The 19,886-nt window shown below is 67.0% G+C and overlaps 1 protein-coding gene across 4 annotated transcripts; it reads left to right on the top strand.

Annotated features, from left to right (window-relative positions):
* The first annotated feature begins 5,132 nt into the window (after window positions 1–5,132).
* On the top strand, window positions 5,133–18,027 carry LOC138806069 (epiplakin-like). Of its 4 annotated transcripts, XM_069991586.1 has the most exons (3): window positions 5,133–5,190; window positions 6,061–6,365; window positions 9,133–18,027. In XM_069991586.1, exon 3 carries the CDS (start codon window positions 9,179–9,181, stop codon window positions 17,960–17,962), a length of 8,784 nt encoding a protein of 2,927 aa, XP_069847687.1. In that variant the 5' UTR covers window positions 5,133–5,190; window positions 6,061–6,365; window positions 9,133–9,178; the 3' UTR covers window positions 17,963–18,027. The 4 variants fall into 4 exon arrangements, with proteins under 4 accessions (XP_069847687.1, XP_069847689.1, XP_069847688.1 ...); XM_069991588.1 differs by lacking the exon at window positions 6,061–6,365 and having other exon boundaries at window positions 5,147–5,190; XM_069991587.1 differs by lacking the exons at window positions 5,133–5,190; window positions 6,061–6,365 and adding an exon at window positions 6,563–6,600.
* The last annotated feature ends 1,859 nt before the right edge of the window (window positions 18,028–19,886 follow it).

The following is a 19,886-nucleotide window of genomic DNA, read 5'->3' as shown; positions in this document are numbered from 1 at the left end:
GTTGACGGAGGCTGTGGGGGCGGAGGCCAGGGCACGGAGGCCGCAGAGATGGAGCTGTGATGAGGAGGGCGGAGTTGCCCGGGGTGGGGGGGCAGCAGGCTGAGTGTCCCTCCTGTAGGGCCCCCCCCAGCCCCTGGGCAGCTGAGCGGCTGGCCGGGCAGCATGGAGGAGCTGCAGGCCTCCCGAGGCCCCTGGCTGCTGCGGCCGCGGCCCAGCTCAGGAGCAGGAGGTACAGGTGAGGGAGACAGGGCCCTGCGGGGGTGTTGTCCCCCAAGCTTCAGATCAAGCCCCAGCATACCCGCGGGGTGCCGCGGGAGCCTGCCCCTGGGGCACACGCACCTCTCGCGCCGGTCATCTGCTGGCCCCGCGCCCCTGCAGAGCCTCAGCGCCTGCCAAGGGAGCGCGGTGGCGGGAAGTGTGCGGATGCCGCTCCCCTCCCGGCTTGCTCCCTAGATGGGGCTCCTGGAGCAGCTTGGCCCCACGGCCTGGAGTTCCAAGCGGCCTGTGAGAGTCTCCTGGGCCCGCTGAGGCGGGCGGGCAGCATGGGCTGAGCTGCGGCTGGGGCCCAGGGACGGGCAAGGCCTGGGCTGGGCACCCGCGGGCTGGGCACCGGCGGGCTGGCACCGGCAGGCTGGGCACTGGCAGGCTGGGCACCCGCGGGCTGGGCACTGGCAGGCTGGGTACTGGCAGGCTGGGCACCCGCGGGCTGGCACCCGCGGGCTGGGCACTGGCAGGCTAGCACAGGCAGGCTGGGCACTGGCAGGCTGGGCACTGGCAGGCTGGCACCTGTGGGCTGGGCACTGGCAGGCTGGCACTGGCAGGCTGGCACCTGTGGGCTGGGCACTGGCAGGCTGGCACTGGCAGGCTGGGCACTGGCAGGCTGGGCACTGGCAGGCTGGCACCCGCGGGCTGGGCACTGGCAGGCTGGCACTGGCAGGCTGGCACCCGTGGGCTGGCACCTGTGGGCTGGGCACTGGCAGGCTGGCACCAGCAGGCTGGCACCGGCTCAGTAGCGTGTGTCCGCAGCACGTGGGCAACGGCGCCTGGACATGTGCCAAGGCCTCGGAGGGCTCTGGAGACTGGCCTGAGGTGGGCCGGGCTGCTCGCGGCCAGCCACCCGCTGCCTCTCCCCCTGCCGCGACACTGGCAGTGCTCGTCTTGGTGCCCACTGGGAAGCCCGCCCTGGGCCTCACGGGCTGGGCCTCCTGGTGCAGACTGGGTGTTCCTGGGGGATGGTGCGGGCCTCAAGCCCCAGATCCCACCTCCCTGCCCTCGTCCCCAAGTCCCCTGAGTGCCACGTCCCAACCCCGGCCTCTTCCCTCTGGCGCGGGTGGGAGAACCAGGCTCAGTTGTTGGGGTGGCGGCTGGAGCAGCTCAGGAGCAGGTGAGGTTGGTGCTGCCTGTGCCCGGCAGCCGCTGCACGCCCTGAGGACAGCCACCCGTCCCCTGCCCCTTGGCCTGGGGCTGGAGGAGCTGGAGGAGGCAGCTCCCAGCACGCAGGACCTGAGGGCCGGAGCAGACGTGCGCGCCCTCGACCTGAGCCGGTGCCCCCCGCCCTGGCAGCCAGGCCGGGACGAAGCTGGCTTCCTCCCCGGGATGAGTGTCCAGCTGGCTCAGGTGGCCAAGCAGCACAAGCAGCTAGCACGGTGGGCAGAGGCCCCTGGCCAGGCTGACGGACTCACCGTGCCCGTCGGGGGACAGGGTCCTTCGTCAGGGACCCTGGGACCCGCAGCAGAGCTGTTACCGGTTGGTGAGCCAGGCCCAGGCTGGGGCCACCCTGAGGCAGTGCGCCGGGCCGGAGATACCTCTCTCCAGCTATTCTATGGGCAGAGGTGGAGTCCTTGGGGGACACCAGCCCCAGATTTGGGAGCTGGACACCAGGCTCAAGACCACGTGGAGACCAAATGGGCCCGGTGTGGCCTGGCAGGGCGGTCAGCCCTCCCAAGGGACACGGCCTGAGTGTGGCGGGGCCCCGGGCCTGCTGATGGAGCTGCTGGCCGGCCACGCTGCTGACACAGCCCTGCGGGGAAGGGTCGGCTGGCCTCTCAACCCAACCCTGCCCATCTCACCCCTGCCACCTCCACATCTCTGCGGGCGGCACCCCTCTGTCCATCTCTGCGGGCGTTGCTCCATGGAGGGGCTGCTGAGGCCCCTGATCCAGCTTAGGGCAGACGCTCTCTGGACAGCACAGCCAGGGCCAGCGGGGCTCTGGCCCAGTGCTCCAGGCTGCACAGTGACTTTCAGGACGGCCTGGGGTTAGCATGGTGACCCTGGTCCCCATCTCCTGACCTGTACCTTCAGAGTGCCCTGCCCCGTGTGGGGAGCTCAGTGGCCTGCAGAGCAGTTGAAGCTGCTGCAGGCTCTAGGGTAGTGTGGGGAGGGGTTCTCTCTCTCTACGCAACAGCAAGTGGGTGAGGGCAGTATTGGGTATGGGGGCTCACCCCTCCTGACACCCCTCCCTGCTGCCTGGCTGGCATGGGCCTAGGGCTGGGTGCTGGGCTGAAGCACTGGTCAGGGGCAGCGTGGCGGCCCAGGGAGTAGAGCCCAGATCCCCCTACCTCCCGCAGGTCCCAAGACGATCTGAGCTGGAGGCTGCAGCAGGCAGAGGCCGCCGCGGGCAGAGGCCGCCGCGGGCAGAGGCCGCCGCGGGCAGAGGCCGCCGTGGGCAGAGATCGCCGTGGGCAGAGATCGCCGTGGGCAGAGATCGCCACGGGCAGAGGCCGCCGTGGGCAGAGATCGCCGTGGGCAGAGATCGCCGCGGGCAGAGGCCGCCATGGGCAGAGGCCGCCGCGGGCAGAGGCCGCCATGGGCAGAGATCGCCACGGGCAGAGGCCGCCGCGGGCAGAGGCCGCCGTGGGCAGAGATCGCCGTGGGCAGAGATCGCCACGGGCAGAGGCCGCCGTGGGCAGAGATCGCCACGGGCAGAGGCCGCCGTGGGCAGAGATCGCCGTGGGCAGAGGCCGCCGCGGGCAGAGATTGCCGTGGGCAGAGATCGCCATGGGCAGAGGCCGCCGCGGGCAGAGGCTGCCGTGGGCAGAGGCCGCCGTGGGCAGAGATCGCCGTGGGCAGAGATCGCCACGGGCAGAGGCCGCCGTGGGCAGAGATCGCCGTGGGCAGAGATCGCCGCGGGCAGAGGCCGCCATGGGCAGAGATCGCCATGGGCAGAGGCCGCCGTGGGCAGAGGCCGCCGTGGGCAGAGGCCGCCACGGGCAGAGGCCGCCATGGGCAGAGATCGCCACGGGCAGAGGCCGCCGCGGGCAGAGGCCGCCGTGGGCAGAGATCGCCGTGGGCAGAGATCGCCACGGGCAGAGGCCGCCGTGGGCAGAGATCGCCACGGGCAGAGGCCGCCGTGGGCAGAGATCGCCGTGGGCAGAGGCCGCCGTGGGCAGAGGCCGCCGCGGGCAGAGATCGCCGTGGGCAGAGGCCGCCGTGGGCAGAGGCCGCCGTGGGCAGAGATCGCCGTGGGCAGAGATCGCCGTGGGCAGAGGCCGCCGCGGGCAGAGGCTGCCGTGGGCGGAGGCCGCTGTGGGCAGAGTACACTGGAGGCCAGGGAAAGGGACCTGGAAGACAGGGCCAATGTGTGCCGCTGGAGCAGGGCTGCCAAGACGGGCCAGGATGGGCCAGGATGGGCCAGGACAGGACGGGACAGGACAGGACGGAACGGGATGGAACAGGACGCTGCCCACTGGACACAGGGGAGAGGAATGGCAAGCCTCACACCAAGCACCTGGATTCCGTGGCCTGGTCTGTCTGGGTGCTGTGGCCTCAGCCTGGCCACAGGAGGAAGTGACTGGACATGGAGCGTACCCCAGCACCTGCACCCCACGGGGCCCTACAGACCCCGTCCTAGCAGCTGGAGAACAGGGCAGGCCGGGTGAGGCTGCATGGCTGCACCTGGAAGAAGTGTGGCCGACGTCCAGGCTCCCCACGGCGTCGAGGGCAGGGCTCTCCAACGGCCGCAGCCACGCGAGCTGGAGTGGGAAGGTGACGGGGCGGTTCACACAGGTGGCCGGAGCAACAGGTGTGGGCGTGGCCTGGGCCGGGACCACCCAACCTCAGCAGCTGGGCCCAGCTCCCAGCAGGGGCCGGACACCCCTCTGCAGTGCTGGCCAGCTCGGGGGCCCTGATGGTGTGGGCTGGAGACGGCTGGGTGGCTCTGGATGAATTACTGATCAAGAATGATTCAGGCAGAGGTGAGGATGGGGTGGAAGGGTCCTGGGGTAGGGGGCCTTGCCTGCCGGGGTGAACGGCAGCCCACCTCCATCCTGCCCCTGGGTGTCGGGGCAGCAGGGGGGAGGACCAGCCAGAAGACCCGCCGTTAGTTCCTCTGCTACGCTGGGGCTCTGGTGGCGGAGGGGCCCTCCAAGCTCCTCACCCTGAGGCTCTGGCCTCCAGCACCTCGACACCAGCCTCCACTGGTGAGGCTGGGCCAGCCTCAGGAAGGGGCTTTCCTGAGCCCAGATGAGAGACCGGGCAAGGCCTGGCATCCCTCCCAGAGAGCTTCTAACCAGCCGCCCACAGAGGCCCAGGCCCGGGGACGGCCCACCGAGGAGAGCCCCCAGTCACCCAGCCCAGCACTGGACAGGAGGCTGTGGGCACTGTCCCCAAGAACCAGGCAGGTCCCGGCAGCTCCCCCCCCAAAGGGACACACACACACCAGGAAAGTCTCCTTTAGGGAACTAAACACACACACACACACACACCAGGAAAGTCACACACACACACACACACACACACACACACACACACACACACACAGAAATTCTCCTTTAGGGAACTAAACACACACACACACACACCAGGAAAGACACACACACACACACACACCCCAGGAAAGACACACACACACACACACACACACACACACACACACACACACACACACACACACACACACACACACTCCTTTAGGGAACTAAACCCAGCTCCCAGCAGGTCTGCATTTCCCTTGCAAACTCCATTCAAAGCCGGGGCACACAAAGGTCGCTCCGCTCCCACCCTGCATTCTTCTGCTGTGACTGTGGCTCCTGGGGGGGGCTGGGGCGGGCCAGCCGTTCCAGCACCTGCCCACCCCACCTGGCTGCCACCTCCAACGCAGGGCGGGGCCAGGAGGATTTAAACTTGGGAGCTGCTGACAGACCAGGAAGGCGGACCTGAGCTTGCCCGGGTGGAGACCCTAGCTGAGCCCAGGTGAGGACTGGAGGGCAGGTGGGGACCTGTGGGTTCCACAGTGCGGGCAGGACGGGAGCACAGGGCGGGAGGCCCCGCAGGAAGCTCTGAGGGCTGCCAGAGGCCGCACCCTGGAGCCCGGGCCGCTGGCTGTTACACTGGGGGCGGCTGCAGCCCCCATCCTGAGGTAGGGAAGGGTGGAGCGGCTGCAGCCCCCATCCCGGCTGCCACAGGCCTGGGACCCCAGCAGGACGGCAGGCCCTGGCCTCTGCCCGGCGACTCCTCCATCCTCACCGCAAGACTAGGCCTTCCGCGGAGCTGGCTGGCACCTGTGGCACAGACAGGCCCAGGGACCCAAGGGCCAGAGGCTCGGCTTGGGCAGGGGCGGGGCTGAGCCGGCAGGAGCTGCCCACTTCTGCCAGCCCATCTGTTATCTCGACCTTGGGACCGAGGCGGAGGGTGGTGGAGCCAGAGGGGGCCTGACCCTTGACCCCACTCAGCCTCCTCAGGCCAGCCCTGCCTGGTGAGCTGTGTTCTTAAGCCAGCTGCTCACCGTGGGGCAGAGGCCAAGCTGAGCTGAGTGTGCCCGGCCTCCCGATCTGCTCAAGGTGACAGCCCACGGGTCCTTGCCCGGCCCTTACTGGGCTCACCCGGCCACAGGCCCACCCGGGCCTGCCCACTGGCCTCGGGAATGGCTCTTCACTGTGCTGGGTGCCGGGGCTACAGGAATCTGCTCCACCTCCCTCCCCAGCCCGAAACCCACAGCTGCTTCACAGTTCACTCACTCCAGCAGCCTCTCCCTGGGACACAGATTCTTGGCCTTGGTCTCCTGTCCCTCCTCAAGCAGTCTCCTGGTGGAGCCTGCTCTGGATACCTGTCTGTGTCTTGCAGACCCAGACGCAGGCGGCTCCTCCTATACCTTCCTGTAGCAGCCCAGGCCAGAGCAGGACCTGAGCGTGACATCCGGGCCAAGGTCACATGCCAGCTGACGGAGCAAAGCGCCAGCCAGCCCAGCCCGGCTGCACGCCAGAGCTCAGCCGCCGCCCGCCCCAGACTCCCTCTCGCCCGCTCAGCCAGCTCAGTGGCTGCCCTCCCTGAATCTCCTCTTTGTCCAGGGAACTCACGTGGCTTCCCTGCCCAAGCTCAGGTTGGCGCTCTGGCTTCCCACCCAGGCATTGCCTGCTCCACAGCACACGGTGCGTCTGGCCTGATTGTCCAGGTCCGGGTCAAGGGCTACCCCACGCTGTGCCCAGCTGGCCATCCTGGCCCCTCCTATGGTCCCAGTGTGGAGCTCCGTTGTGGCTGGGCAGTGGCCGCTTGTCCTCCACCCCTCACCCTAGCAGAGGTCAGGGCCCGCAGCGCCCCACCAGGCCAGCGTCTTTCGAGTGTGCCTGGGAGGCAGCAGTGTGGGAAGGGTGGCCACGGTGCTGGGTGAGCAGAAAGTGGTCTCCATGGGTCACTAGAGAGTGGCCCAGGAAGCCTCATGGAACAGAGGGAGGGAGGGAGGGAGGGAAGGAGGGAAGGAGGGAGGGAGGGGGGGGACACTGCCCTGCTGAGCTGGTGCCAGCCCCGAGGCTCATGGCCACACGCCCTGAGCCGGCCTCCAGAGAACACAGGCCCCTTGCTCAGAAGTGCAGAGGAGGAAGGTCTGGATGGCTAGGCCGTCTGTGGCTCAGGTCTTGGTGCTAACCACCCATGGCCCTTCCTCGGCGATCCAGAGTGGACATTCTTGACCTTCGGCATATCTGCTGGCGTGGGCTTGCTGGACGTGACCAGACCCTCTTCCAAGCGTCCTCTCCGGCCAGTGTGGCTGCGCGTTCCTTTACTGTAAGATAGCTGCCAGGATCCGTGCGGCTCCCCGCAGGTGGCCGCTCCCACCCCTTGCTGTGGGCACTGCCTTCCTGGTGGCTTCTCCTCCAGAGCCTGGAGCTGGGCTCCCAGCGGGCATGACGGCGGCGGCCGCCTGCGCAGGTCCTGGCTCGTGAGATGGCGCCAGGGGTCACCTGGGAGGCAGTGTCCCGCCGTGCCTGCCACCCCAGCAGGCCGGGGGGCTCCGCGGGCAGCGCCCTGTGCTGGGGTCTCCGCGGGCAGCACCCTGTGCCCCACGGGCAGCGCCCTGTGCTGGGGTCTCCGCGGGCAGCGCCCTGTGCCCGGGGTTTCTGCGGGCAGCGCCCTGTGTGCGGGGCCTCTGCGGCCTGGCTCCGGGGGAGACAAGAGCCCCACAGCCATCCAGCTGGTCATTCTCGGGCCTTGGTCATCTTTTCCCGAAATTTGGTTGCTTAGCAACAACCCCCCATCCTCCCGTCCTCCCCTACGTTCTTCCACCAGGCTGCTCTGCATCCTGAGTGCTCCACCCTTGCCAGAGCAGGGCTCGCTGCTCTGGGCCGGGCTGGGCCGGCCGGGGTGGGTGCTGCTGCCCTCCTGGATCCTCGTGAACACCGGAGAGTGCGCAGCAGGCCCGTGGCGGGAGGGACGGCGGATTTTGTCGGGGAAGAGATCCCAAGAGCATTTGGATTGGGATGTGGCGGCTGAGTCGCTCCACGTTGCGTTGCACCCCAGGAAGCTGGCAGGGCAGCAATTCCTGAGGGCGCTGCCGGGGGCTGCCTGCCCCGTCCCCGGCCAGGCAGCGACGTGCACCAGGTTGAATGTGCCCGTGAGGCCACTGTCGGGCCCCCCCCCCGCTCTGGGATGACTGTGCCTGAGCACGAGGTTTGGAAGGGGCTGGAGCGTGGCCTCAAGCGGTCAGAGAAGGCTGTGCCACGCGACGTGGCGGCCGGGCGGTACAAGCAGGAGGGCCGTGGGGCGGGACAAGCTCTGAGGAGTCAGGGAAGGGTTCTCACAGGGCCCTCGGGGGCATGAGGTAGACAGGGCGGCCAGCGCACAGCTGTGCCCTTCGGAGTGAGCCGCGAGGGGGCACTGGAGCCCCCAGGCCACCGTGTGCGCAGGTGTGGGGCACCCGGATTGCCAGTGCCCGGCGGAGGACACGGGCAGGCCGGGACCACCGGGCAGGCGTGGACGGGCCAGGGGCTCGGATCCACCGGCTACACAGCCAGAGCCAAATCGGTGGCGGAGGAGTCCCCAGGTCCCGGGTAGTGGGGTCCAAAGTGCATTTCGAGTCTCCTGGTGGAGCCTGTGCGGGGGAGGGAAGGCCAGGGCCTCGCTGGACCCTGCATGTGAGGCAAGGCTGGGGGGCGTGGCCCGACGCTGAGCCAAGAGAAGGTTCCAGCGGTGCTGAGGCTCTGGGCCCAGAGGGAGAACGTGGAGAGCCTCAGAGCCCTGTGGGGAGGCGGGCACCCGTGGGGCCCGGAGCGGGCGGGGCAGGCCACCCCCGACAGCTCTGGGGAGGACCCCCGCTCCTCCAGCTCCAGGGCCCAGGGCTGGCACTGGCTGCCCGCCCCCCATCTTACCAGGACACCAAGTTCACCAGCCTGGGGCCAGGCTGCGCCCTGTGAGCTCATCTGTTACATTCACAGATCCTCTTTCCAAATAAGGCCAGGGCTGCCAGTCCTGCCACTTAGGACTTTGAGTTATCTCTTTGGGCAATCCATGCAACCCGACTTGGAAGGTGACGGGCTTGGCTGGAGGAGGCCAGCATGGGACCAGACAGCCAGGGTTAGATGGGTGGGTCAGAGGCTAGGGGGCTATGAGCCCGGGCTGGCTGAGCCGCTCCACAGAGAGTGGGGCTGGGGGCATCAGGAGACCCCGGCTCCTCCGCCCTGGGAGGCTGGGGTAGAGGCTGTCAGTGCCTCCCAGGGAAGACGGCTCTTGTCCTGAAGGGCGTCTACCTGTGTTTTGTGAGCTCACTGGGCAGCCTCTCGCACCTTAGGGCCCCGTGGGGTGGAGAGGGCACCCAGAGCCGGGGCACTGCTCAGGGACATTCTGGGGCTCCGCTGGCCTGGCTGGGCCCCACCCCAATCTCTGCGCATTGCCTCGGCCCTGACAGATCCTTTCTGTCCCTCTCAGGTCACCAGTGGACCCCAGGAAAGTTCTGCACAAGCCGCCGTGTGCCATGAACGGCCAGATCTCTCCTCCTCTCGGCGTCCTGGCCTCGGGTGGCACGGAGCGGGCTGCTGCCCCGCAGGATGGGAAGGCCGTGTCGGGAGCCAGCGCCCCCTCCGGGGGGGCCTCCCCGCCCACCGTGGCAAGGAGCATTGCCGGGGTGTACCTGGAGGCCTCGGGGCAGACCCAGAGCGTCTACGAGGCCATGAAGCAGGGCCTCCTGTCCGAGGGGCTTGGGCTGGCTCTGCTGGAGGCTCAGGCGGCTACCGGGGGCCTCGTGGACCCTGCCCAGGGCCGGCTGCTCCCTGTGTCTCAGGCCCTGCGGCAGGGCCTGGTGGGGCTGGAGCTGAAGGAGAGGCTCCTGGCTGCGGAGCAAGCTGTCACCGGCTATCCCGACCCCTACGGGGGCAGGAAGCTGGCCCTTTTCCAGGCCATCAGAAAGGAAGTTGTAGACGAGGCCCGTGGGAGGAGCTGGCTGGAGGCCCAGCTGGCCACCGGGGGCCTGGTAGACCCCGCCCGGGAGGGACGGGTGGATCCCGAGCAGGCCTGCCAACAGGGGCTCCTGGACCGGGAGACATGGCACGAGCTGACCGAGCCGGAGCCTACCCTGGATGCCGCCACTTTCACAGACCCCAATACCCTCGAACCCCTGCCCTACCGCACGCTGCTGGGCAGGTGTGTGCAGGCCCCGCACGCAGGGCTGCGCTTGCTGCCCCTCAGGACTGCCTTCCGTACGCTGGCAGGGGCGGCCAGCGTGGCTGAGCTGCGGGAGGCCGGGGTCCTGGATGAGGAGCTGGCTCAGGGCCTGCGAGAGGGCACGCTGGCCGCGTCGGAGGTGAGCACGCGCCCCGAGGTGCAGCGCTACCTGCAGGGGACCGGCAGCCTGGTGGGAGTGGTCCTGCTGCCCCGAGGCCTCAAGAAGAGCTTCTACCAGGCCATCGCCGAGCGCTTGGTTCCCGAGGGTGCCGCGCTGCAGCTCCTGGAGGCCCAGGCGGCCACCGGCACGCTGGTGGACCCAGCCACGGGCCGGCGGCTGCCGGTGCCCGATGCAGTCAGGGCCGGCCTGGTGGGCCCCGAGCTCCACGAGCAGCTCCTGGTGGCGGAGCAGGCGGTCTCGGGCTACCAGGACCCCTTCAGCGGCTCCCAGATCCCTCTCTTCCAGGCCATGAAGAAAGAGCTGATCGACCGGCCCCTGGCCCTGCGCCTCCTCGACGCACAGCTGGCCACGGGCGGGCTGGTGTGCCCAGCCCGCAGGCTCCGGGTGCCCCTGGCAGCCGCCCTGCGCTTCGGCTGCCTGGACGAGGACACCCAGCAGGCTCTCTCACAGACCCCCGGCTTCTCCGACCCCAGCGACCCCAGCGCGCACGGCCGCCTGCACTACGGGCAGCTGCTGGCTCGCTCCGTCACCGACCCCGAGACGGGGCTCGCCCTCCTGCCCCTCCCGGGGGCGCCCTGCGGGGGGGGGGCCCGCGGACCCACATTCATCGAGCACCGCACCCGGCAGGCCCTGAGCGCAGCCACCACCACCGTGGCCGCCGGCCGGTTCCAGGGCCGGCCCGTGTCCCTCTGGGAACTGCTCTTCTCGGAAGCGGTGCCCGTGGAGCGGAGGGCAGCCCTGGCTCGGCAGCACCAGGAGGGGACCCTGGTGGAGGAGGAGCTGACCGCCGAGCTAAAGACCATTGTGACGCAGGCGGCGGCCACCGCCAAAGTCGCCTTCACCGGGCTGAGGGGCACCGTGGCGCCTGAAGAGCTTCTAAAAGCCAAGATCATTGACCAGGAGCTGTTCCAGCAGCTGGAGCAGGGGCAGGCCTCCGCCCAGGACGTGGGCAGCCTGGCCACCGTGCAGAGGTACCTGCAGGGCACGGGCTGCATCGCAGGCCTGCTGCTGCCGGACTCCCAGGAGCGCCTCAGCATCTACGAGGCGCGCGGCCGGGGGCTCCTCCGGCCCGGCACGGCCCTCGTCCTCCTGGAGGCCCAGGCGGCCACGGGCTTCGTCATCGACCCCAGGGGAAACAAGAAGCACTCCGTGGAGGAAGCGCTGCGGGCCGGCATCATTGGGCCCGACGTGTTTGCGAAGTTGCTGTCGGCCGAGCGCGCGGTCACCGGCTACACCGACCCCTACTCCGGGGAGCGGATCTCCCTCTTCCAGGCCATGCAGAAGGACCTCATCGTCCGGGACCACGGCATCCGCCTGCTGGAGGCCCAGATCGCCACGGGCGGCGTCATCGACCCGGTGCACAGCCACCGCGTGCCCGTGGACGTGGCCTACCAGCGCGGCTACTTCGACCAGGTGCTGAATTTGATCCTCTTGGACCCGTCTGACGACACCAAGGGCTTCTTTGACCCCAACACGCATGAGAACCTGACCTACCTGCAGCTGCTGGAGCGCTGCGTGGAGGACCCGGAGACCGGGCTGCGGCTGCTGCCGCTCAGCCGGGCGCGCCCCCCGCTGGTGGACGGCCCCACGCGCCAGGCCTTCCAGAGCCTGCTGCTGCCCGTGCGCCATGGCCGCTTCCAGGGGCAGCGGGTGTCCGCGTGGGAGCTGATCAACTCCGAGTACTTCGGCGAGGCCTGGCGGCGGCGGCTGCTGCAACAGTTCCGGCAGCGCAGGGTGACGCTGGAGCGGGTGGCGCAGCTGCTGCAGGACGAGTCGAGGAGGTGGGCCGACGTCACGCTGCCTGCGCTGAGGGGCCGGGTCACGGCCTACCAGCTCCTGGAGGCCCGCATCATTGACCAGGAGCTCCTGGACCAGGTGCTGGATGGCAGACTCAGCCCCGACGCCCTCTTCCGCATGGACGGCGTCCGCCGGTACCTGCAGGGCTCGGGCGTGGTGGGCGGGGTGCTGCTCCAGGCCTCCAACCAGCGGCTCAGCATCTACCAGGCCATGAAGCAGAAGCTGCTGCCGCCCGGCGTGGCCCTGGCCCTGCTGGAGGCCCAGGCGGCCACCGGCGGCCTCCGGGACCCCCACAGTCGGGAGGTCCTGTCAGTGGAGGAGGCTGTGCGCCGGGGAGTGGTGGGGCCGGAGGTGCACGGCAGGCTGCGGCGGGCCGAGGACTCCCTCACGGGCTTCAGGGATCCCTTCTCTGGGAAGAGAGTGTCCCTGTTCGGGGCCATGAAGAAGGGCCTGGTCCCCGTGGATCAGGCCACCCGCTTGCTGGAGGCCCAACTGTCCACCGGAGGGGTCATCGATCCCGCCGGCCGCCACCACCTTCCCACCCCCGTGGCTGTCCAGCGTGGCTGCCTTGACCAGGAGATGGAGGCGGCTCTGTGCAGCTCCCCTGAGACGTTCCCCACGCCGGACGGGCGGGGGCTCACCAGCTACGCCCGGCTCCTGGAGCAGAGCCCCTGGGACGAGGGCTCTGGTGTCCGCCTCCTGCCCCTGCCTGAAGAGGCTCCTCCGGTCCCCACCGACGCGCAGGTCCAGCAGACCCTTCAGGCCACCCCTGCAGACGGGGCCGGCGCGACCCTCTGGGACCTGCTCACCTCCTGCCACTTCACGGAGGAGCAGCGCCGGGGCTTCCTGGAGGCGGTGCGGGTGGGGAAGCTGTCCCTGCCGCAGCTGCGGGACGCCCTGAGCAGCCGGGTGAGGGAGTCGGAGCTGCTGGCCCGTGCCCGCATCGCGTTGCCGGGCCCCCGGGGTGAGGTCCCCGCCGTCTGGCTGCGGGACACGGGCATCATCACCCAGGACGCGTTGGAAGCGCTCGCCGAGGGCACGCAGTCACCCGCCCAGGTGGCGGAGCAGCCCGCCGTGAAGGCCTGCCTCTGGGGTACGGGCTGCGTGGCCGGTGTCCTGCTCCAGCCCTCTGACGTGAAGGTGAGCATTGCCCAGGCCGCTAGAGATGGCCTCCTCCCCACAGGCCTGGGCCGGAGGCTGCTGGAAGCGCAGGTGGCATCCGGCTCCCTGATCGACCCGCTGACCAACCAGAGACTGCCGGTGGAGGAGGCCGTGAGGGCGGGCCTGGTGGGCCGTGAGCTGAGCGAGCTGCTCAAGCAGGCCGAGAGGGCCGTGGCGGGGTGCACGGACCCCTACTCGGGGAGCTTGCTCTCCTTGTGGCAGGCCATGGACAAGGGGCTCGTGCCCCGGAGCGAGGGCCTGCCCCTCCTGCAGGTGCAGCTGGCCACGGGCGGGGCGGTGGACCCGGCGCACGGGGTGCACCTGCCCCAGGCGGCGGCCTGCAGGCTGGGGCTCCTGGATGAGCACACTGCCCAGGTGCTGACGGCCCCTGAGGAGGACAACAAGTTCTTCTTCGACCCCAACACTCGGGCCAAGGTCACGTACCAGCAGCTCCGGGAGCGGTGTGTGCAGGACGCCGCCACCGGCCTGTGGCTTCTGCCGCTCCCTGAGGACGCGGTGCTGGAGGTGGACGAGCACACTGCCGTGGCTCTGAGGGCCATGAAGGTGCCGGTCAGCAGCGGGCGGTTCCAGGGCCGCAGCGTGGCACTCTGGGACCTGCTGTGCTCCGAGTACGTGAGCACCGACAAGCGGCGAGAGCTGGCGGCGCTCTGCTGCTCCGGGCGCGCCACGGCCCTGCGGCAGGTGGTCAGCGCTGTAACGGCCCTGGTGGAAGCAGCAGAGACCCAGCCCTCACAGGCCACCTTCCCGGGCCTGCGGAAACAGGTGTCGGCCAGGGATCTGTTCCGATCGCAGCTGATCAACAAACAGACTCTGGATGAGCTGAGCCAGGGGAAGAAGACGGTGCAGGAGGTCACTGCGATGGAGAGCGTGCGGCGGTCCTTGGAGGGAGGCAACTTCATCGCCGGAGTCCTCGTCCAGGGCTCGGGGGACAAGATGAGCATTGCCGAGGCCCTGCGGAGGGGCCTCCTGCGGCCCGGCACCGCCCTGGTGCTCCTGGAGGCCCAGGCCGCCACGGGCTTCATCATCAACCCCGTGCAGAACCGGAAGCTGACCGTGGAGGAGGCTTTCCAAGCAGGGATGTTTGGCAGGGAAACATATGTGAAGCTGCTGTCGGCGGAGCGCGCGGTCACCGGCTACACCGACCCCTACTCCGGGGAGCGGATCTCCCTCTTCCAGGCCATGCAGAAGGACCTCATCGTCCGGGACCACGGCATCCGCCTGCTGGAGGCCCAGATCGCCACGGGCGGCGTCATCGACCCGGTGCACAGCCACCGCGTGCCCGTGGACGTGGCCTACCAGCGCGGCTACTTCGACGAGGAGATGAACCGCGTCCTGGAGGACCCGAGCGACGACACCAAGGGCTTCTTCGACCCCAACACGCACGAGAACCTGACCTACAGGCAGCTGCTGGAGCGCTGCGTGGAGGACCCGGAGACCGGGCTGTACATGCTGGAAGTAGGGAAGAGAGGAGAGGCCTGCGCGCACATCGACGAGGCCACGAGGCAGGCGCTGCGCTCCAGAACGATGGACATGCACGTGGGCAGGTTCGCCGGGCAGACCGTGTCTGTGTGGGACCTGCTCTCTTCTCAGTACTTTACGGAGGGACGGAAGAAAGAGCTGCTGCAGGAGTACAAGACCCAGAAGGTGAGCCTGGAGGAGCTGGTGGAGGTTCTCACCAGGACAGTAGAGGGAACCGAGAGACAAAACCAAGCCATCACGGTGGCAGCCATCCAGCAGGACGTGACCGCGGCGGAGCTGTTCAACTCTGGGGTCCTGGATAAGAAGAGTGTGGACGCCCTCCACAACCAGGACCTCAGCCCCCTGGAGCACGTGAGAGCATACCTGGAGGGCTGCGGCTGCATTGCCGGGGTGATCGTACCCCTCACCCAGGAAGTCCTGACCTTTGAGGAGGCCGGCCGGGCCGGGCTTGTCCCCGCAGGGTTTGCTGCTCAGATGCTCGAGGCCCAGGCGGCCTCTGGTTTCCTGATGGAGCCCCGCACCCACCAGAGACTGACTGTGGACCAGGCCGTGGCCCGTGGCATTGTGGGTAAAGAGTTTCAGGAAAGGCTGGTGAAGGCTGAGAAGGCCGCCACAGGCTATGAAGACCCAGCCTCCGGGGAGATAATCCCGCTGTTCCAAGCCATGCAGAAGAAGTTGGTCGAGCAGGAGGAGGCCCTGAGGCTGCTGGAGGTGCAGATGGCCACCGGGGGCGTGATTGACCCACGGCACCACCACCGGGTCCCATTGGAGACGGCCTACAGGCGTGGCTGTCTGCACAAGGACACGCTGGCCCTCCTTACTGACCAGAGACACATGAGGAGAAGGTTTGTGGATCCGAACACACAGGAGAAAGTCACGTACAAAGAACTCCAGGACAGGTGCCAGCGGGAGGAGTCCGGCTGGGCGCTGTTCCCACTGGTCAAGGACGTGAAGGACGCAGACTATGTGGATGAGGACACCAGGAAGGCACTGGAGGCCGAGCAGGTGGAAATCACCGTGGGGAGATACAAAGGCCAGCAGCTGTCAGTGTGGCAGCTGCTGAACTCTGAGTATGTGAGGGAGGACAGGAAGCTCGAATTGGTTCGGCTGTACAAAGGAGATACAGCACGGGCGCTAGAGAAGGTCGTGCAAATTATCCTCCAAATGATTAGTGAGAAGGAAGCCAGAGGAAGAGAACTGTGGTTCAGGGGCATCAGAATGCAGGTGACCGCGGGGGAGCTGCTGAACTCCACCATCATCTCCAGGCAGACTCTGTCAGACCTGCAACAGGGCAAGTGCACAGTGCAAGAGATTGAAAAGAAGGCAGACATCAGGCGCTACCTGGAGGGCACCGGCTGCATCGCGGGCGTCCTGGTGCCCGTGCCCGGGGAGCCCGGCCGCCAGGAGAAGATGAGCGTCTACCAGGCCATGTGGAAGGGCGTGCTGCGGCCCGGCACCGCCCTGGTGCTCCTGGAGGCCCAGGCGGCCACGGGCTTCATCATCGACCCGGTGCAGAACCGCAGGCTGTCGGTGGAGGAGGCCGTGGCCGCGGGCGTGGTGGGCGGCGAGATCCGGGAGAAGCTGCTGTCGGCCGAGCGCGCGGTCACCGGCTACACCGACCCCTACTCCGGGGAGCGGATCTCCCTCTTCCAGGCCATGCAGAAGGACCTTATCATCCGGGACCACGGCATCCGCCTGCTGGAGGCCCAGATCGCCACGGGCGGCGTCATCGACCCGGTGCACAGCCACCGCGTGCCCGTGGACGTGGCCTACCAGCGCGGCTACTTCGACGAGGAGATGAACCGCGTCCTGGAGGACCCGAGCGACGACACCAAGGGCTTCTTCGACCCCAACACGCACGAGAACCTGACCTACAGGCAGCTGCTGGAGCGCTGTGTGTGGGACCCGGAGACCGGGCTGTACATGCTGCAGCTGGCGGGCCAGGGCTCCGCCGTGCACCAGCTGGGCGAGGAGCTGCGGGGCGCCCTGCGTGACGCCCGCCTGACTCTCGCCTCGGGCCGCAGCGTGTCGGTGTGGGAGCTCCTGTTCTACCGCCAGGTGCCGGAGGCCGTGCGCCAGGACCTGCTTCTCCGGATGCAGGCTGGCACGCTGACCGTGCAGGATGCGAGCGCCAGCCTGACGTCGCTGCTGGCCCAGGCCGAGGACCCACGGGCAGCCCTGAGCGAGGTCACCATGGAGGTCAAGGTGGGCCGCCTCCAGGGACCTGCGGTGCCCGTGTGGGACGTGCTGGCATCTGGCGATGTGAGCCAGGCCGCCCGAGAAGAGCTGCTGTCCCAGTTCAGGTCAGGGGCACTGGGCCTGCCCGCCCTGACCCGCAGGCTGGCCACCATCCTTCAGGAGGCCCAGGAGGACGTACCCAAGACAGGATGCACAAGACCCAGCCGGCAGGAGCCCGGCTCTCAGCCTGGGCAGGGGGCCGGTTCCTCGGGGCCTTCCCCAGCAGGGACCGAGGCTGAGGCCACCCGCGGGCAGCAGGAGCAGGCTCTGCGGGCAGTCACCGTGGAGGTCCGCTCAGGTCCACTGCGGGGCCAGTCTGTGTCCGCATGGGACATCCTCTTCTCTGCATACCTGAGCCAGACCCACCGTGACGAGCTCCTGGCCCAGCTGGCCACAGGCTCCCTGCAGCCAGCCCAGCTCACCTCCATCCTGGCCCAGCTGGTGGAGGAGACTGAGGCGCGGCTCAGCAAGGTGAGCTTCCGCGGCTTGAGGCGCCAGGTGTCTGCGTCCGAGCTGCACACCTCGGGGATCCTGGGTCCCGACACCCTGCGGGACCTGGCCCAGGGCACCGCGACCCTACAGGAGGTGACGGAGATGGACACAGTCAGGCGCTACCTGGAGGGCACCGGCTGCATCGCGGGCGTCCTGGTGCCCGTGCCCGGGGAGCCCGGCCGCCAGGAGAAGATGAGCGTCTACCAGGCCATGTGGAAGGGCGTGCTGCGGCCCGGCACCGCCCTGGTGCTCCTGGAGGCCCAGGCGGCCACGGGCTTCATCATCGACCCGGTGCAGAACCGCAGGCTGTCGGTGGAGGAGGCCGTGGCCGCGGGCGTGGTGGGCGGCGAGATCCGGGAGAAGCTGCTGTCGGCCGAGCGCGCGGTCACCGGCTACACCGACCCCTACTCCGGGGAGCGGATCTCCCTCTTCCAGGCCATGCAGAAGGACCTCATCGTCCGGGACCACGGCATCCGCCTGCTGGAGGCCCAGATCGCCACGGGCGGCGTCATCGACCCGGTGCACAGCCACCGCGTGCCCGTGGACGTGGCCTACCAGCGCGGCTACTTCGACGAGGAGATGAACCGCGTCCTGGAGGACCCGAGCGACGACACCAAGGGCTTCTTCGACCCCAACACGCACGAGAACCTGACCTACAGGCAGCTCATACAGAGAGCCACCTTGGACCAGGAGACCGGGCTTCTGTTCCTCTGTCTATCCCAGCGCTGAGCAGTGTTTTCTTTTTTCCCTCTCACTTGATGAAATGTGCCAATAAAGCTACATTTTTAAAAATGTTTTCATTCTTCCTATCTTGATTCTTGGATCTTTGTATTCCATTTAATGTTGGCCATCAATATTTATGAGCTGTAAGTCATCCTGGTTTACAGTACTTTGTCTCTTTCTCTTCTCAGTCCAATTTTGTTCTTTGTGTTCTTTCTCCTGGCTGTGGCCTGTGCCTGTGAACACTTCTGTTTCTCTGTTGGTGTGCCCTGATTTTCTCCCTGATCTCAGTGTGGGGGTGCCTCTCTGCCCCGCCTGTCACCCCGGGATTCCAGCCAGTTGGAGCGTGATCTTCAGTAAATGCATTTCTTTCTTTGATAGAATGACGTCCCCGTTTTGAACGACATCATGTCTCCTGCTGCCCCTGTCGGCAGTTTGGCTGCGCTTGGGCTGTGGTTGTGTTTGGCTATGGTTGGCCTGCACTTGTGCCACGCCGACACTTGCTCTGAGTCTCACTTGGCACTGGAGAGTGGCCCCCCAGCTGCCCGGGTCCCTGTGTCCGGCCCAGCGCTGGACGACACCCCCGCCCCGCTCCCAGCCCTGGGGTTGATGTGCTTCATTTTGGAACAGGCCTTAGGAATCTATTTGCTGGGAAATGTGTATGGATACATAGAAATCTTATGTTTTTGTTTTCTTTTTAATTTTTTTTTTTTTTGTCGGTTGTGGGGCTTGAACTCTGGGCCTGGGCGCTGTCCCTCAGCTCTTCAGCTCAAGGCTAGCGCTCTGCCACTTGAGCCAGAGCACCACTTCTGGGTTTCTGATTTGTGGTGCTTTGGAATCGAACCCAGGGCCTCAAGCATGCAAGGCAAGCACTCTACCACTGAGCCACCTTCCCAGCCCCTGTTTTTAATTTAAAATAAAGTAGCAGTGTTTGGGCGCAGGGTTGACAAGGGAGAAGAGGGAAGGGCCTTAGTCTGACAAACATCCTCATGCTGTGAGAGAAAGAGCGCAAGAACTATTTCCTTTTAGCTCCCTTTTTTACTAACTCATATTATTAACGGGGGTGGGGGGGCGCTCCATATTACATCTCCACACACCTTTACACTGGGACACAATCAATAATCGCTTGCTTTTAGTATTAGATTTTTTTTTTACAATTTTTTTTGGGGGGTTGTCGGTTGTGGGGCTTGAACTCTGGGCTTGGTCGCTGTCCCTGCGCACTTCAGCTCAAGGTGAGGGCTCTTCCACTTGAGCCACAGCACCACTTCCGGTTTTCTAGTGATTTATTGGAGATAGGAGTCTCACGGACTTTCCTGCCCAGGCTGGCTTTGAATCGTGATCCTCAGATCTCAGCCTCCTGAGTAGCTAGGATGACAGGCGTGGCCACTGGTGCCCGGCTCTTGTTTACAGTTTTTTTTGGCAGTGCTTGGCCTAAACATAGCCAGGTCAGCCCTGGTTTCCACGGGTTGCGTTTACCTCTGGGTTTCCCTTCCCGCCTGGGTGTGCCCCCCCCGCCCCCCGCCCCCCCTAGCCCAGGGCGGTTCCCTTGCCCCTCCCCCCAGCCCCCCACCCCCCTACGTCCCCCTCCCCCCGTGCCCCCTCCCCCCTCCCCCCCCCCAGGGAGGTTCCCTTGCTCCTCCGGTGACACATGCTGCCACTTCTGGTTTCCTTCCATCGAAAAGCAGCTGCAGAGACTTTGCTGCCTACTTTGTTCTGGAACTGTAAATCCACCCCCTCTCAGCCTCACAAGTAGCTGGGGTCACAGGCATGAGCCATCAGCATCTGACTTTGATTTCAGCTTTTTGAAAGCTCATCTCCAAAACTGTGAATTTTTTTTGGGGGGGTGTCCAGTTGTGGGGCCTGAACTCTGGGCCTGGGCGCTGTCCCTCAGCTCTTCAGCTCAAGGCTAGTGCTCTTCCACTTGAGCCACAGT

The sequence above is a fragment of the Dipodomys merriami genome, unplaced genomic scaffold (genome assembly GCF_024711535.1).
Source record: "Dipodomys merriami isolate MVZ:Mamm:240054 unplaced genomic scaffold, mDipMer1.0.p SCAF_4, whole genome shotgun sequence".
Lineage (NCBI taxonomy): Eukaryota > Metazoa > Chordata > Mammalia > Rodentia > Heteromyidae > Dipodomys > Dipodomys merriami.
This window is presented reverse-complemented; position numbering and strand designations above follow the sequence as displayed.

What these genes read in the sequence shown, in the direction of transcription:
- LOC138806069 (XM_069991586.1), top strand. Translation starts at nt 9,179, where the DNA reads ATGAACGGCCAGATCTCTCCTCCTCTCGGCGTCCTGGCCTCGGGTGGC.